At 39.0% G+C, this 16977-nt stretch overlaps 1 protein-coding gene across 3 annotated transcripts in view; it reads left to right on the forward strand.

Moving 5' to 3' along the window:
- The window catches only part of LOC120363082 (uncharacterized), a 116824-nt gene extending 100482 nt beyond the window's left edge, over positions 1-16342 (forward strand). For 2 of the 3 annotated variants that reach the window (XM_074395745.1, XM_074395742.1), the window contains exon 4: positions 13921-16342. In XM_074395745.1, coding sequence (XP_074251846.1) covers positions 13921-15125 — 1205 coding nt within the window. In that variant the 3' untranslated portion in view covers positions 15126-16342. Of the gene's footprint in view, positions 1-9291; positions 9317-13920 lie in introns of all 3 variants that reach the window. The other variant, XM_074395746.1, reaches the window with a different exon arrangement.
- Positions 16343-16977: the final 635 nt, after the last annotated feature.

The raw sequence follows: 16977 nt of genomic DNA on the forward strand, positions 1-16977 counted from the left end.
ACCTCTGCCTCCTGAGTTCAAGCGATTCTCCTGTCTCTGCCTCCTGAGTAGCTGGGACTACAGGAATGTGTCACAACACCCGACTAATTTGTTGCATTTTTATTTTATTTTATTTATTTTTTTTTTTTTTTGAGACGGAGTTTTTGCTCTCGTTACCCAGGCTGGAGTGCAATGGCGCGATCTCGGCTCACCGCAACCTCCGCCTCCTGGGTTCAGGCAATTCTCCTGCCTCAGCCTCCTGAGTAGCTGGGATTACAGGCACGCACCACCATGCCCAGCTAATTTTTTTTGTATTTTTAGTAGAGAAGGGGTTTCACCATGTTGACCAGGATGGCCTCGATCTCTTGACCTCGTGATCCACCCGCCTCGGCCTCCCAAAGTGCTGGGATTACAGGCTTGAGCCACCGCGCCCGGCCTTGTTGCATTTTTAGTAGTGACAGGGTTTTACCATGTTGGCCACGCTAGTCTCAACTCCTGACCTCAGGTGATCTACCCAACTTGGCCTCCCAAAATGCTGGGATTGCAGGTGTGAGCTATGGTGCCCAGCTGAGAGTTTATTTTTTTTGCACACAAGTTGTCACATGGTTAGGTGTCCTGTGATTCTAGATCTCCTCCATAGGGGACTGAGGACTTAAAGGGAGGGCGTTCTGAGGACAGACTCTTCCTTCCGCCCTTCTGCTACAATGTGATTTCTGCACATTCACACACATGCATGCTAGGCAATGGTGTGGCCACACTAGTCTCATGACAAAGCTTCACTCAAGAATTGCGCTGAGAACGCCTCTGCTTCTAGAGTTCCACGAATAGGCTACATAAGTGTCCAGAAGACTCATGGGCTCTTTCTACCTGCCAGATCTTGAGTTTGCACCAGTAACCTGTTTTCTCCAGTAGAATCGGCTTCTGGATCACCTGACAAGCTCATCTCCCTGCATGCACACATTTATAAGTCCTGCCTGGGCCAATATCTAGAGCGCTAACCAATTCTTTTTTTTTTTGAGATGAAGTTTCGCTCTTGTTACCCAGGCTGGAGTACAATGGTGTGATCTTGGCTCACTGCAACCCCCGCCTCCTGGGTTCAGGCAATTCTCCTGCCTCAGCCTCCTGAGTAGCTGGGATTACAGGCACACGCCACCATGCCCAGCTGATTTTTTTGTATTTTTAGTAGAGATGGGGTTTCACCACGTTGACCAGGATGGTCTCAATCTCTTGACCTCGTGATCTACCTGCATCGGCCTCCTGAAGTGCTGGGATTATAGGCGTGAGCCACTGCGCCTAGCCCGCTAACCAGTTCTTTTACCAACTGTGCACTGACCTTCACCCATGGGTTCTTGATAGCATCTTTTTTTATTCTGCGTTTTCCCCCCACAGACCCTCTTTCTTGTGAACACAGTATGCCCAACATCACCCTGCAGATGCCTAAATACAGGCCCTGCAGGAAATCAGATGTCCATGAGTTCAAGGCAAAGTTTTTGGGTGTGGTTATTGTAAATACAAATGCAAAATAGAATTAAGAGACTTAATCCTCAAATTGGAACAGTGTTTATTCTCCTCCGTTTTCTTAAAACCTTTGATCTAGAAAACTTTTATATGTAAATTCTTTTGTATTTTTATATGTAAATACGAGGTCAGGCGATCAAGATCATCCTGGCCATCGTGGTGAAACCCCATCTCTACTAAGAATACAAAAAATTAGCCAGGTGTGATGGCATACACCTGTAGTCCCAGCTCCTCAGGAGGCTGAGGTAGGAGAATCGCTTGAATATGGGAGGCAGAGGCTGCAGTGAGCTGAGATCACGCCACTGCACTCCAGCCTGGGCAACAGAGCCAGACTCTGTCTTTTTTTTTTTTTTTTTGAGACGGAGTTTCGCTCTTGTTACCCAGGCTGGAGTGTAATGGCGCAATCTCGGCTCACCGCAACCTCCGCCTCCTGGGTTCAGGCAATTCTCCTGCATCAGCCTCCTGAGTAGCTGGGGTTACAGGCATGTGCCACCATACCCAGCTACTTTTTTGTATTTTTAGTAGAGACAGGGTTTCACCATGTTGACCAGGATGGTCTCGATATCTTGACCTTGTGAGCCACCCGCCTCGGCCTCCCTAAGTGCGGGGATTACAGGCTTGAGCCACCGCGCCCGGCCTCACTCTTTCATTTTTAAAAATTTTAATGAGCAACTGTCAAATTACTTAAAGTTTGCTTATTTTTGTTCTGTATAACTGAGTCTCCTGTTAAAACTTTCTATTAAATTTTTAGTTCTGTCATGTACTTCAGCTCCAGCATATCTATTTGGTACTTTTTAAATGGTTTCTCTTGCTTTATTATAACTGATTTTGTCCACGCATTTTTGCAAAAAAAAAAATTAGTAATCTGTGTACTTTTGCATTTTATTGAGATTTTTAAAGAAGGTTATTTTGAATTCTTAGCCATTTTTTAGATCTGTGCTTTATTGCTAGTGGTTTCTGGAGCATTTTTACTTTCCTTTGGTGGTGTTATGTTTGCCTGATTCTTCATCATCTGTGAAGCCTTGTTTTGATGTTCTTGTATCTGAAGGAGTAAATACCTCTTTCAGTAATCATAGACTAGTCTGGGGAGGTAAATCTCCTATTGGATTTCTGGGCTGATGAGATTTCCACTAAGATTTCAGTCAACTTTACTGGATCCAGATCACATAACTACTACTGGATCTGCAGTGAAGTTCATGCTTGGCAGACCTGTTATAAAGGCATTAGATAGTTGTGGATTCTATTTTCTGAGGAGACTGAACTTGTCTCCAAGATCTTGTTCAATAAGATTGGCACTGAGAAAAAAAAAAAAACAAACCCCAGTTAATATCTGCAGTTAGAGATGCTGATACAATTAATATGAGTAGGTGTGGCTCCTGCTGTTTGGCTCTTGCTGGATGTTTGGAAATGCTCTAACCTAGTCATCGGACAGGTTCCTAGATGAGCAGTACTGACCCTTGATCACAGCTGAGAGGGTTTGGAACTGATTCATAGGGCTGTTTTAGGATACACAGCCGAGACCAAAGTCTTCAGGTCTGTTTCTGGGTTTATGGCATTTTTCCCTCCACATTCCTGGGTGGGCAGGACTGCTTCCAGACTCTTGCTGACAGGGACTGGAACTGGGTTATAGGACTGCCTCAAGATTTACAGCAAGAATAAAGTCAGCCAGCATGGACACATATAGATGTGGTTTTTGGCAGATCCCAGGTTAGGAAAAACTGCTTCTGGATTTTGGTTGATGGACTTGGAGCCAAGTTACAGTGCCATGTCAAGATCTACTGTCAAATATTGGCAAGCCTACATTCAGGGGCATAGATGGATATTTCTGTTTGTGGGCCCCTATTTGTGTAGGATTTCTTCCACATCATGACGGATACGTGCAAGCAGTGGATTTTGGGCTAGTTCAGAGATCACAGACAGGACCAACATCTAAAGGCCTTTCACCTGAGACATAGGACATTATGAATTCTCCTAGGTATCTTGACAGATGATGCTAGTGGCAGAAACAAAACCAAATAGTCTATAGCTATGTTTACAATGAAAATTAATCATATTTTATTCTGTAGCTGAGACAGTGATGGGCAAGCATGCCACTCAAGTAAGGGCATGCCTTTTCAATACAGTCCTCCTCAGTCTTGGGTTCACAACCTTGCACGTGGATTCCAAAGTGCTTTTGTCAGGGCTTAACTGCTGCATTTTTGTTACTGTAAAAGATGTGGGTAGAGGACCTCCTGTTCTGCCATCTTGCTATGTCACACCCCTTGTATGTTTTACTTTCCCATATGTTCTATGTCAAATGTATCTGATTACACATGCGAATTTCTGAAATAAAATATTCAGATATACACATTGTGTAATAAGTAAACATACTGAAATGCTTGATTCTCATTTTATTACTGAGATTATTTAATTATTATTTAATTATGTATTACTGCTGTACATTACATATCAAAGATTCAAAATACAGGCTCTTCATAAGTCACAGTTGAAAACTAGTTATTTAAAGGATTGTTTTTATGATACATCTATATTCAGTATCTTACAGATCAGAATTTTTTATTGTTTTCAACTGTATTTTACTGGGGAGTCTCTTTTCATGTAGGCTCTCCTCGATCATTTACGTTTGTGTGTTTTTTTGTTTGTTTGTTTGTTTGTTTGTTTTTGAGACGGAGTTTCGCCCTTGTTACCCAGGCTGGAGTGCAATGGCACGATCTCGGCTCACCGCAACCTCCGCCTCCTGGGATCAGGCAATTCTCCTGCCTCAGCCTCCTGAGTAGCTGGGATTACAGGCACGCACCACCATGCCCAGCTAATTTTTTGTATTTTTGGTAGAGACGGGGTTTCACCATGTTGACCAGGATGGTCTCGATCTCTCGACCTCGTGATCCACCCGCCTCGGCCTCCCAAAGTGTTGGGATTACAGGCTTGAGCCACCGCGCCTGGCTTACTTTTGTGTGTTTTTAATCTTCATATTTGGTAATTTTCAACTCTATATTTTATGAGCATGTATTCACATAAAAATCATTGGAACAAATTTAAATGAATATATATATATATACATATATGAGACATTTCCTTTGCCTATAAAAGTTATCTAGGTGGTATTTGCCTGGAAAAATCACTTTGAGCAAATTTAAATTTTCTATTGTCTATAAAAGTTATTTATGTGGTATTTGCTTATATAAATATTATCCCTATTTTGTTTATAAATTATTATTATTATTATTTTTTTTTTTTTGCGACAGAGTTTCGCTCTTGTTACCCAGGCTGGAGTTCAATGGCGCGATTTCAGCTCACCACAACCTCTGCCTCCTGGGTTCAAGCAATTCTCCTGTCTCAGCCTCCTGAGTAGTTGGAATTACAGGCGTGCGCCCCACCATGCCCAGCTAATTTTTTGTATTTTTGGTAGAGACACGGTTTCACCATGTTGACCAGGATGGTCTCGATCCCTTGACCTCGTGATTCACCCGCCTTGGCCTCCCAAAGTGCTGGGATTACAGGTGTCAGCCACCGCGTCCAGCCGGTTTATAAATTATTTATTTTCTTTGGTAGTCATCAGTGTTTTCTTGTTTAAGCGAGTAGTCAAAGAAGCAGTATAAAATTACCATCTGTTTATCGTTTATGTTATTCTGTGAGTGAAACACTTGTTATTTAAAGGTGATTTTTGAAAAATGTAAGCTTTTTGGGTAAATGTAAATATTTAATTGTGATGAAAAACAAAATTGCCATCTTTTATTTTTTTTTTTGAGACAAAGTTTCGCTCTTGTTACCCAGGCTGGAGTGCAATGACGCGATCTCGGCTCACCACAACCTCCGCCTCCTGGGTTCAGGCAATTCTCCTGCCTCAACCTCCTGAGTAGCTGGGATTACAGCCACATGCCACCATGCCCAGCTGATTTTTTGTATTTTTAGTAGAGACGGGGTTTCACCATGTTGACCAGGATGGTCTCGATCTCTTGACCTCGTGATCCACCCACCTCAGCCTCCCAAAGTGCTGGAATTAACAGACTTGAGCCACCGCGCCTGGCCAAAATTGCCATCTTACACATTTTCAAGTATACAGTCTGGTAGAGTTAAGTACATTTACATTATTTTGCAATAGATCTTTGGATTAATTTTATCTTAGAAAAGTAAAATATAATAATAAACAATAAACTCCTCTTTTTCCCTTTTCAGCTCTTGGAGAACACCATTTTACTTACTTTTGACTGATTTTTATATTCTTATCACTGTAATTATGTAATATCTGTTTTTTTTTTTACTATCTTATTTTTTAACATAATCTCAATTTTGTAAGATGTGTCAGAGTATCTTTGTTTTAAAATGAAATAATATTGCATTGTATGTGTATGTCACATTTCAAAACTGATACTGAGCTCTAAAGGGACATTTGTAGTGTTTCCAGGAATTGCCTTTTGTAAATAATAATGAACGAACATGCATGTGTAAATATCTATTTTAATAAAGTTCTGTTTTTAATATTCTTGGGATATTTTGAATACAGTTATGTAGTACCATGTGTGTTTCCACATTCTTGTTTCCTGAGCTTTTCATGTTATACCCGAGAAGTGATTGCTGACACCAGTTATGTGAAACCTTCATCATAAATGTTCATATTCGATTTGACATGTATGTAAGATCATGAGGTATTAGTCTCAGTGTATCCATTTTATTTCACTTAATGTAATATCCTCCAGGTTCATCCATGTTGTGGCAGATATCAAAATTGCATTCTTTTTTGTAGCTAAATAGTATTTTGTTGTATGTATTTACTACATATTCTTTAGTATATGTTTCCTTTTCTGTACATTCTCACTACATTTTATTTGTCTTTCTAATTACAGTCATTTTAATTGTAGTGAAATGGTATCTTATGGTGATTTTGATTTGCATTTCTCTGATAATTAGTGATGTTGAGCATCTTTGCGTGTACTTTTTGGCCATTTGTATTTCTTTTAAAAAATATCTCTTGGCCGGGCGCGGTGGCTCAAGCCTGTAATCCCAGCACTTTGGGAGGCCGAGACGGGTGGATCACGAGGTCAAGAGATCGAGAATATCCTGGTCAACACAGTGAAACCCCGTCTGTACTAAAAATACAAAAAAAAAAAATTAGCTGGGCATGGTGGCGCATGCCTGTAATCCCAGCTACTCAGGAGGCTGAGGCAGGAGAATTGCCTGAACCCAGGAGGCAGAGGTTGCCGTGAGCCGAGATCGCGTCATTGCACTCCAGCCTGGGTAACAAGAGTGAAACACCGTCTCAAAAAAAAAAAAAAAAGGTCTCTGCTCTATTTTTAAATTGTGTATTTTTTTGTTGTTAAGATATATTCTACAAGTTTATCTTTGTTATGTATACATTTTGTAAATATTTTCTTTCATTCTGTAGATTATCTCTTCACTCTGTTAATTGTTTTCTTTACTGTGCAAAACATTTTGTTTGTTGTAATCCTATTTGCATAGTTTAGCCTCTTGTCTTTGCTTTTGACGTCTGTCTTAAAATTTTTTTTCTCTGTAATATGTGTAAAGCATTCCTCTATATTTACCCAAATAGCGTCATAGGTTTTGGTTTGACATTTAAATCTTTATGTGCGATTGAGTTAAGAGCTAGGGGCCTAGTATCATTTTTTTTTATTATCATGTAGATAATCAATTTTTCTAGCACCATTTATTGAAAAAACTGTCTTTTTTCAAATGTATTTTTTTTTTTTTTTTTTTTTGAGACGGAGTTTCACTCTTGTTACCCAGGCTGGAGTGCAGTGGCACGATCTCAGCTCACCACAACCTCTGCCTCCTGGGTTCAGGCAATTCTCCTGCCTCAGCCTCCTGAGTAGCTGGGATTACAGGCACGCGCCACCATGCCCAGCTGATTTTTTGTATTTTTAGTAGAGACGAGGTTTCACCATGTTGACCAGGATGGTCTCGATCTCTTGACCTTGTGATCCACCTTCCTCGGCCTCCCAAAGTGCTGGGATTACAGGCTTGAGCCACCGCGCCTGGCCTCAAATGTATATTCTTGACATCTTTGTTGAAAATCACTTGCCTCTAGGTTCATGAATTTACTAGGCTCACTGGATAGTTTGATCTGTGTTTATGACAGTATCCTGTTTTGCTAAATATAGCTTTGTAGTATATTTTGGAGTCAGGTAGTGTGATGCCTCCAGCTTAGTTCTTCTTGCTCAGGATTACTTTTGCTCTTTGGGGGTGTTTGCTTGTTTGTTGTAAATTTTATGCTTGTTCTATTTCTGTGAAAAAAGTCTTTGGTATTTTGATAGAGATGGCATTGAATCTATAGATCACCTTGGGTAGTATGTCCACTTTTTTAATATTTTTTCAATTCATGAAGAAAAATATCTTTCAACTTTTATGTCTTTTTCTGTTTTTTATCAAATTTTTTTTTCCTTTTTTTATTGAGACAGAGCGTTGCTCTGTTGCTCTGGTTGCCCAGCCTGGAGTGCAATGGTGCCATCTCGACCCACTGCAGTCTCCAACACCCAGGTTCAAGCAATTCTCGTGCCTCAGCCTCCTGAGTAGCTGGGATTACAGGTGCATGCGCCCTCATCCAGCTAATTTTTGTAGTTTTCGTAGAGACAGTGTTTCACCATGTTGGTCAGGCTGGTGTTGATCTTCTGACCTTGTGATCTGCCCGCCTCAGCCTCCCAAAGTGCTGGGATTGCAGGTGTGAGCCACTGCACCTGGCCTTATCAGTGTTTTATAATTAACAGTGTAGAGAGTGTTCACCTTTTCAATTCGGTTTGCTGCTAGACATCTTTTATTTTATTTTATTTATTTTGACATGGAGTCCCACTTTGTCACGCAGGCTGGAATGCAGTGGTGTGATCTTGGCTCACTACAACTTCTGCCTCCTGGGTTCAAGCAATTCTCCTGCCTCAGACTCCTGAGTAGCTAGGATTACAGGCATGTGCCACTGCACCTGGCTAATTTTTGTATTTTTAGTAGAGACAGACTTTTGCCATGTTGGCCAGGCTGCTCTCGAACTCCTGACCTAAGGTGTTCCTCCTGCCTCGGCCTCCCAAAGTTCTGGGATTACAGGTGTGAGCCAGTGGACCCGGCCAACATCTTTATTTTTTATTGTGAATGTAGACGCAACATTTGGTAAAATCGAACATGCCTTTGTGATTTAAGAAATTCAACAAATTATGTATAGGTGGTATGTACCTCAATGCAATAAAGACCATATATGACAGATTAATAGCTGATATACTGGATAGGAAAGAGCAGAAAACTTTTTATTTGAGATCTGGAACAAGACAAGGATGTTTCAGTTTATATTTTAATGTATGACAGCATTCAACTATGTATACTATAAGACTGGAACACAAGTCGAATATGGATCAGTGGTATGTCTATTTTCCAATATGAGTCTGTGTTTGTTCTGTATGCATATCGTTTATGAGTTGTATACTTGTTCTGTTTGAGTGTATACAGTGGTGCTTTTGAGTAGTCATTGAAGTCCTCCTAATTTTACCCTCTCTTTGTAAATCTATATTTCTGTGTATGGGAGAAACACTTTTGTGATTTGAAGATAATTTCAAAAACTGTCATATATCTATATCTCAGATTTTAGATATTATTTTTAATTGTTGTCAAAAACACATAAACTTTACAATCTTAAATATTTTTAAATATTCACCTTAGTTGTATTATATTGATATTTTTATGCACTACGTCTCTGGAATACATTTATTTTGCAGAGCTAACACTCAATACACATTAAACAACTACCTACTTTTTCTGTTTTTTGGCCTTTTACAAATACAATTCTGTTTTCTGTTTTAGAGTCAGACTGCTTTCGATATCCCATGTAAGTTGACTCATACAATTTCTGTCTCTTTGTGATTGACTTATTTCATGTTGCACAGTATCATTAAGATTGATCTTTATTATACATGTTAGAATATTTTTTGCTTTCTACAAATATTAATATTATTTTAATATTTCAAATTATATTCATTTATTTGGTGAGAGAAATTTGCATTGCTTTCATTTACTTGCTTTCAGTAACAGTGCTACAATTAAGAGTGTTCAAATTACTCTTCATGTGACCATATATGTGAGAGTTTATATTTTTGCCGGATTTGATCAATTTAGGTGTGCACCGTCACACACTTACCAAATTGTTTTAATTCTTTAGCTTTGTATGTGTTTTGGTATCAGGAACTGTGGTATTTTTCACATTGTATCTCTTTCTGAAATTTTTGAGTGCTTCATTGTTTCTTGAAATTCCATATAATTTTGGTGTTGCTGTTTCTTTTTCTGTAAGAATTTAATTAGAAATTTGACAGGGATTGCATTTAATCTGTACATTACATTGAGCAGTGTAGACATCTTCATAGTATTCATTATTTTAAACATTGAACAAAAGCATATTTAAGAGTGTGTTGTATAATTTCTATAAATGTGTGAATTCTTTTTTTTTTTATTTCTACTCTCATTCCAATTTGATCATTAAAAGTAATCGGTAAAATTTAAGTTTAAATAAAATGTGTTAAGACTTTTTTTGTGACCGGGCGTGGTGGCTCAAGCCTGTAATCCCAGGACTTTGGGAGGCCGAGGCGGGTGGATCACGAGGTCAAGAGATCGAGACCATCTTGGTCAACATGGTGAAACCCCGTCTCTACTAAAAATACAAAAAATAAATTAGCTGGGCATGGTGGCACGTGCCTGTAATCCCAGCTATTCCGGAGGCTGAGGCAGGAGAATTGCTTGAACTCAGGAGGCGGAGGTTGTGGTGAGCCGAGATCGCGCCATTGCACTCCAGCCTGGGTAGCAAGAGTGAAACTCCGTCTCAAAAAAAAAAAAGACTTTTTTTGTGCCCTAGCATGTATGTAGTCTATCAAGGAGAATATTGTATGAGCTATTCTGTTGTTGAGCAGTGTTTCCTACAATTCTGTTAGGCATAATTGTTTTATACTGCTTTCAATTCTTCTATTCCCTTGTGAATATTCTGTCTTGTTTCATTATTCATTACAGAAATTGAAGTATTGAATATCCTATTAAAATTATATTGCTCCCTATATCTTTAATTCTGTCAGTATTTGCTTTATATATTTTGAACCCTAATTCTGTCAGTATTTGCTTTTGAACCTTAATGTAACCCTAATGTAATTCTGTCAGTATTTGCATTTTGACCCACACACACTTACACACATTAATATATGTCTACACACATTTGTCATGGGTTCTCAATAAGTGAACCTTTTTATTATTGTTTAATGTTCTCCTTTGCCCCTTATGAGCTTTTAGTTAAAGTATATCTTATGAAATAGAGTTTTTGACTTAAGATGTATTTTGTGTTACATTACTTGGGCCTCTTCTCTTATTTGGTTGTTTCCATGAAATGTCTTCTTTCATGTTGCCTTTTTCAGTCTCCTTTAATCATTAGACCTCAAGTGACTTGTAGAAAAACAAGTTGCATTTTGTTCTTATTATTATTATTTGTTTGAGACGGAGTTTCGCTCTTGTTACCCAGACTGGAGTGCAATGGCGCGATCTTGGCTCACCGCAACCTCCGCCTCCTGGGTTCAGGCAATTCTCCTGCCTCAGCCTCCTGAGTAGCTGGTATTACAGGCGTGCGCCACCATGCCCAGCTGATTTTTTTTGTATTTTTAGTAGAGACGGTATTTTACCATGTTGACCAGGATGGTCTCGATCTCTTGACCTCGTGATCCACCCACCTCGGCCTCCCAAAATGCTGGGATTACAGTCTTGAGCCACTGCGCCCAGCCACATTTTGTTCTTTAATTTTTGGAATCATTTTATTTGGTGCATGTATTTTGAATGGAACGTTTACTTCATAAATACTTGAATAATTTACTGAAATAGAAAAGCTTACTTGTTTAATTAATTGTTTTCCTGGATTATTTTATCTTTGTCCCTTATTTTCTTTTTCTGTCTTCCTATTCGTCTTCTAGATTTTTGTATTGATAGGACTTCTTATACTTTTGCATAACTATACAGATACTTTATTTGTGGTATCTTGGGAATTCTGTAAAATTTCTGAAAGATAAAATCTTTTTTTTTTCTTTTTTCTTTTTTTTTTTTTTTGAGATGTAGTCTCACTCTGTCACCCAGGCTGGAGTACAGTGGTGTGAACTTGGCTCACTGCAACCTCCGCTTCCTGGGTTCAATCAGTTTACTTGCCTCAGCCTTCTGAGTACCTGGGACTACAGTTGCATGCCACCATGCCCAACTACATTTTGTATTTTTAGTAGAGATGGGGTTTCACCATTGTGTCTAGGATGGTCTTGATCTCCTGACCTTGTGATCCACCTGCCTCAGCCTCCCAAAGTGCTTGGATTACAGGTGTGAGCCACTGTACCTGGCCAAAATAATATATTTTAAACTGGTAAAAATGTAACTTTGGTTTCATTTGAAAATTCTTTCTTATTGCATCTGCCCTCAATGTTGTTATTGATGTCACTGATCATATTTTTTATGTTGTATTTTTATTACCAGATTATGGTGAACTGTTTATAATCATTTTTATGCTTTTGTCTTTGAAACTTTAGAGAATAATTAAAGTTTTTTACACTATTATGATAATGATACAGAACTTCATGTATGTGCGTATCTTTTTCAGAAAGTTACGTATTTTCATATGATTATGTTTTGTTTTCTTGCATCATGTTATTTTCAGTGGAAGATACTTCAGCATTTTTTTTTTATAAGGCAGGTGTGCCAATACACTTTTTCAGCATTTGGTTATCTTGAAAAGTCTTTACTTTTTCTTGATTTTCAGCACAGTTTTGCTGGTTTTATTATTCTCATTTAGAAGTTATTTTTCCTACAGCACATTAACTATATCACAGCTTTCTCTTCTCTAAAAAATGTTGTTGACAGACTCACTGGTTATCTTACAAGAACATACTTATAAATGACACAATACTTTTATCTTGCTGCTCCATTTTTCTCTTTGACTTTTGAAACTTCGCTTGTATATGTGCCTTGTTATAAATCTCTGTGTGTATCCTAGTTGAAGTTTGTTGAGCTTCTTCTTTTTTTTTTTTTTTTCCTAAGACGATGTTTTACCATACTGGTCAGGCTGGTCTTGAACTCCCGACCTCAGGTGATCCGCCCACCTTGGCCTCCAAAGTACTTGGATTACAGGCTTGAGCCACCATGCCCAGCTGAACTTCTTCATTTTTTACATCCTTTTTTTACTTTTGAAAATTCCTCAGCCATTAGTTTTGTATCTTTCACCTCCATGATTTTAAAAATATTTTTAATGTTTTCACTAATATTTTGATTTTTAAAATTATATTTAGTTGTATTACCATTTAGCTCATTGGGCTTTATTCACGTTAAATTTTTAAAATTTGTACTTCATTTTTTTTCTGAAAATTTTTGAATTGTTGGTCCATGTTCAATATTTTGTATACATTGTAATGTTTGCTTGTTATTTGAACATTAACAAAAAGCTGTTTGTCACAATCTTTACAATGTAGCTTTTTCCTGACATAATCTAAAACCAGTTGTCTTTGATAGAGAGTATGGGAAACTCATACATGTTCTAGGGATGTGTCTTGTCTTAAATTTTGTGTTTGTTTTTCAGTTAAAAGCATTTTTCATGTTTCTTCTTAACAGTCTCTAATCACTTGTCCTACCTGTTGCCTGTATTTAGCACTGCAGTCTGCTCCTGAAACATTTCAAAGTATACCACCACTTCTCTCACCACTCTGTTATTGGAGACAGAAAGCATTTTTTGTAAAGACCCCCAAAAGCCAGAAGTAAGGATATGTGTGTCAGCATTTTTCTTCTCTTTAAAGGATGAAGCCAGGAGTTGACAGTTTACTCCTAAGGGCACAATGCTATATTAGGGAGGAGGAAGAGCTGTTGGTGGGTAAATGTAACAAACTTTCCTTCCTGTTCCATATGTCTCTTGGCATTGTGCTTACATGAGGCATTGCATACAATTAACTCATTTATAGATTTCACATAAAGGCGTTTTTGTTCGTATGTGTTTGTTACATGTGTATATCTTTTTTTTTTTTTTTTGGAGATGGGGTCTTACTCTGTCACCAGACAGTGGCGCGATCTCAGCTTACTGCAACTTCTGCCTTCTGGGTTCAAGTGATTCTCCCACTTCAGCCTCCCAAGTAGCTGGGATTACAGGCATGTGCCACCAAGCCTAGCTAATTTTTGTTGTTTTAGTAGAGATGGGGTTTCACCATGTTGACCAGGATGGTTTCAATCTCTTGACTTTGTGATCCACCCACCTCGGCCTCCCAAAGTGCTGGGATTACAGGCATGAGTCACCCGACCACATGTAAATGTCTGTAAAAGAATTATGGCCTGTGGTATTTTGTTATGCCATCTTACTAATGTACTTAGTATAATTATATAAGATTTGTAAAGTATATTCACATGAATCTAGTAAGTGGGATAATTTGTTATTTTTTCTTTCAGCTATGTGTTCTCCTTTCACCCAAGACCATTGGCCAGTGGAGGGCATAGAAGATTCATTCCACAAACTTATACTGAGAACATATGAGAAGTGTGGACATGAGAATTTACAATTAAGAAAAGGCTGCAACAGTTTGAATGAGTGTAAGGTGCAGAAAGGAGGTTATAATGAATTTATTGAATGCTTGCCAACTACCCAGAGCAAAATGTTTCAATGTAAAGCACGTGTCAAAGTTTTTGGTAAGTTTTTAAATTCAAACAAATGTAAGACAAGACATACTGGAGAGAAACCCTTTAAATGTAAAGAATGTGGCAAATCATTTCAGAAGTTCTCGCAGCTCACTCAGCATAAAGGAATTCATGCTGGAGGGAAACTCTACACATGTGAAGACTGTGGCAAGGCCTTTAAATGGTCTTTAATATTTAATGAACATAAAAGAATTCATACTGGAGAGAAACCTTTTACATGTGAAGAATGTGGCAGCATCTTTACCACATCCTCACACTTTGCTAAACATAAGATAATTCATACTGGAGAGAAACCCTACAAATGTGAAGAATGTGGCAAAGCTTTTAATACGTTTACAACCCTTACTAAACACAAGAGAATTCATGCTGGAGAGAAGCCCATCACATGTGAAGAATGTGGCAAAATCTTTACCTCATCCTCAAACTTTGCCAAACATAAGAGAATTCATACTGGAGAGAAACCCTACCAATGTGAAGAATGTGGCAAAGCCTTTAATAGGTCCACAACCCTTACTAAACATAAGAGAATTCATACTGGAGAGAAACCCTACACATGTGAAGAATGTGGCAAAGCATTTAGACAGTCCTCAAAACTGAATGAACATAAGAAAGTTCATACTGGAGAGAAACCCTACAAATGTGATGAATGTGGCAAGGCCTTTGGGCGGTCCAGAGTCCTGAATGAACATAAGAAAATTCATACTGGAGAAAAACCCTACAAATGTGAAGAATGTGGCAAAGCCTTTAGACGGTCCACAGATCGGAGTCAACATAAGAAAATTCATAGTGCAGATAAACCCTACAAATGTAAAGAATGTGACAAAGCCTTTAAACAGTTCTCACTCCTGAGTCAACATAAGAAAATTCATACTGTAGATAAACCCTACAAATGTAAAGAGTGTGACAAAGCATTTAAACGGTTCTCACACTTGAATAAACATAAGAAAATTCATACTTGAGAGAAATCCCATAAATTTAAAGAATGTGGGCAAAGCCTTTGGATGGTCCGCAAAACTGAATGAACATGAGAAAATTTATACTGGAGAGAAACCCTGGAAGTGTCAACAGTATGAAAAAGTTCTTTACCTCATTTTCAAACCTTGCTAAACATAAGAGAATTAATACTGGAGAGAAACTACAAATGTGAAGACTGAGGCAAAGCCTGTGCATGGTCCACAAATCTGAATGAACAAAAAAATTCTTACTGGAAATGAACCCTTAAAATGTAAAGAATGTGACAAAAAACAGTCCTCACCCATGAATAAAAGAAAATTCATACTAGAGAGAACCCCTGCTAATTTGAAGAATGTAGCAAAGCCTTTGGATGGTCCACAATCTTGAATCAACATAAGAAAATTTGTAAAGCCAGGTGCGGTGGCACATGCCTGTAATTCCAGCACTTAAGGAGGCCGAGGTGGGCAGATCACCAGGTCAGGAGATCAAGACCATCCTGGCCAACACAGTGAAACCCCATCTCTACTTAAAAAAAAAAATGCCGGGCGCGGTGGCTAAAGCCTGTAATCCCAGCACTTTGGGAGGCTGAGGCAGGTGGATCACGAGGTCAAGAGATCGAGACCATCCTGGTCAACTTGGTGAAAACCCGTCTCTACTAAAAAAAAATACAAAAAATTAGCTGGGCATGATGGCTCGTGCCTGTAATCCTAGCTACTCAGGAGGCTGAGGTGGGAGAATTGCGTGAACCCAGCAGGCGGAGGTTGCGGGTGAGCCAAGATCACGCCATTGCACTCCAGCCTGGGTAATAACAGCGAAACTCCATCTCAAAAAAAAAAAAAATACAAAAATTAGTTGGGTGTGATGGTGGGCACCTGTACTCCCAGCTACTCGGGAGGCTGTTGCTGGAGAATATCTTGAACCAGGGAGTCGGAGGTTGCTATGAGCCAAGATCACGCCACTGCACTCCAACCTGGTGACAGAGTGAGACTCTGTCTAAAAGAAAGAAAGAGAAAGAAAATTTGTGCTACAGAGAAGCCCTACACATGTGGCAAAGTGTTTAATTGGTCCTCAACCCTTAATAAATATAATTCATCCTGTAAAGAAACTTCACATGTGAACAATGTGGCAAAGCCTTTAAATGGTCTTCAACCCTTAATGAACATAAGGAAATTCATGCTGGAGCCAAGCCCTTCACATGTGAAGAATGATGCAAAGTGTTTACCACATCCTCAAACTTTGTTAAACATTAGAGAATTCATACCAGAGAGAAAGCCTACACATGAAGAAAAGCCTTTAATAGGCTCTCAAGAGACCCTTGCTATACACAAGAGAATTGTTCTGGGGAAAAATTTTAAAAATATGAAGAATGTGGCAAAGCCTTAAGACAGTTTGCATGCCTTTATGAAAATTCATACTTGGGCATTGTGAGAAGATACAAGAAATGAATATAAGAAAATTCACCGGGCGCGGTGGCTCAAGCCTGTAATCCCAGCACTTTGGGAGGCCAAGGCGGGTGGATCAAGAGGTCGAGAGATCGAGACCATCCTGGTCAACATGGTGAAACCCCGTCTCTACTAAGAATACAAAAAAGTAGCTGGGCATGGTGGCACGTGCCTGTAATCCCAGCTACTCAGGAGGCTGAGGCAGGAGAATTGCCTGAACCCAGGAGGCGGAGGTTGCGGTGAGCCGAGATTGCATCATTGCACTCCAGCCTGGGTAACAAGAGCGAAACTCCGTCTCAAAAAAGAAAAAAAAAGAAAATTCATGCTGGATATAAAACCATAGAAATGTCAAGGATGTGGCAAAGCCTTTAAGCCATACCCCAGGCTTCTTAAACATAAGAAGATTCCTCATACT

Source organism: Saimiri boliviensis, chromosome 3 (assembly GCF_048565385.1).
Source record: "Saimiri boliviensis isolate mSaiBol1 chromosome 3, mSaiBol1.pri, whole genome shotgun sequence".
Classification (NCBI taxonomy): domain Eukaryota; kingdom Metazoa; phylum Chordata; class Mammalia; order Primates; family Cebidae; genus Saimiri; species Saimiri boliviensis.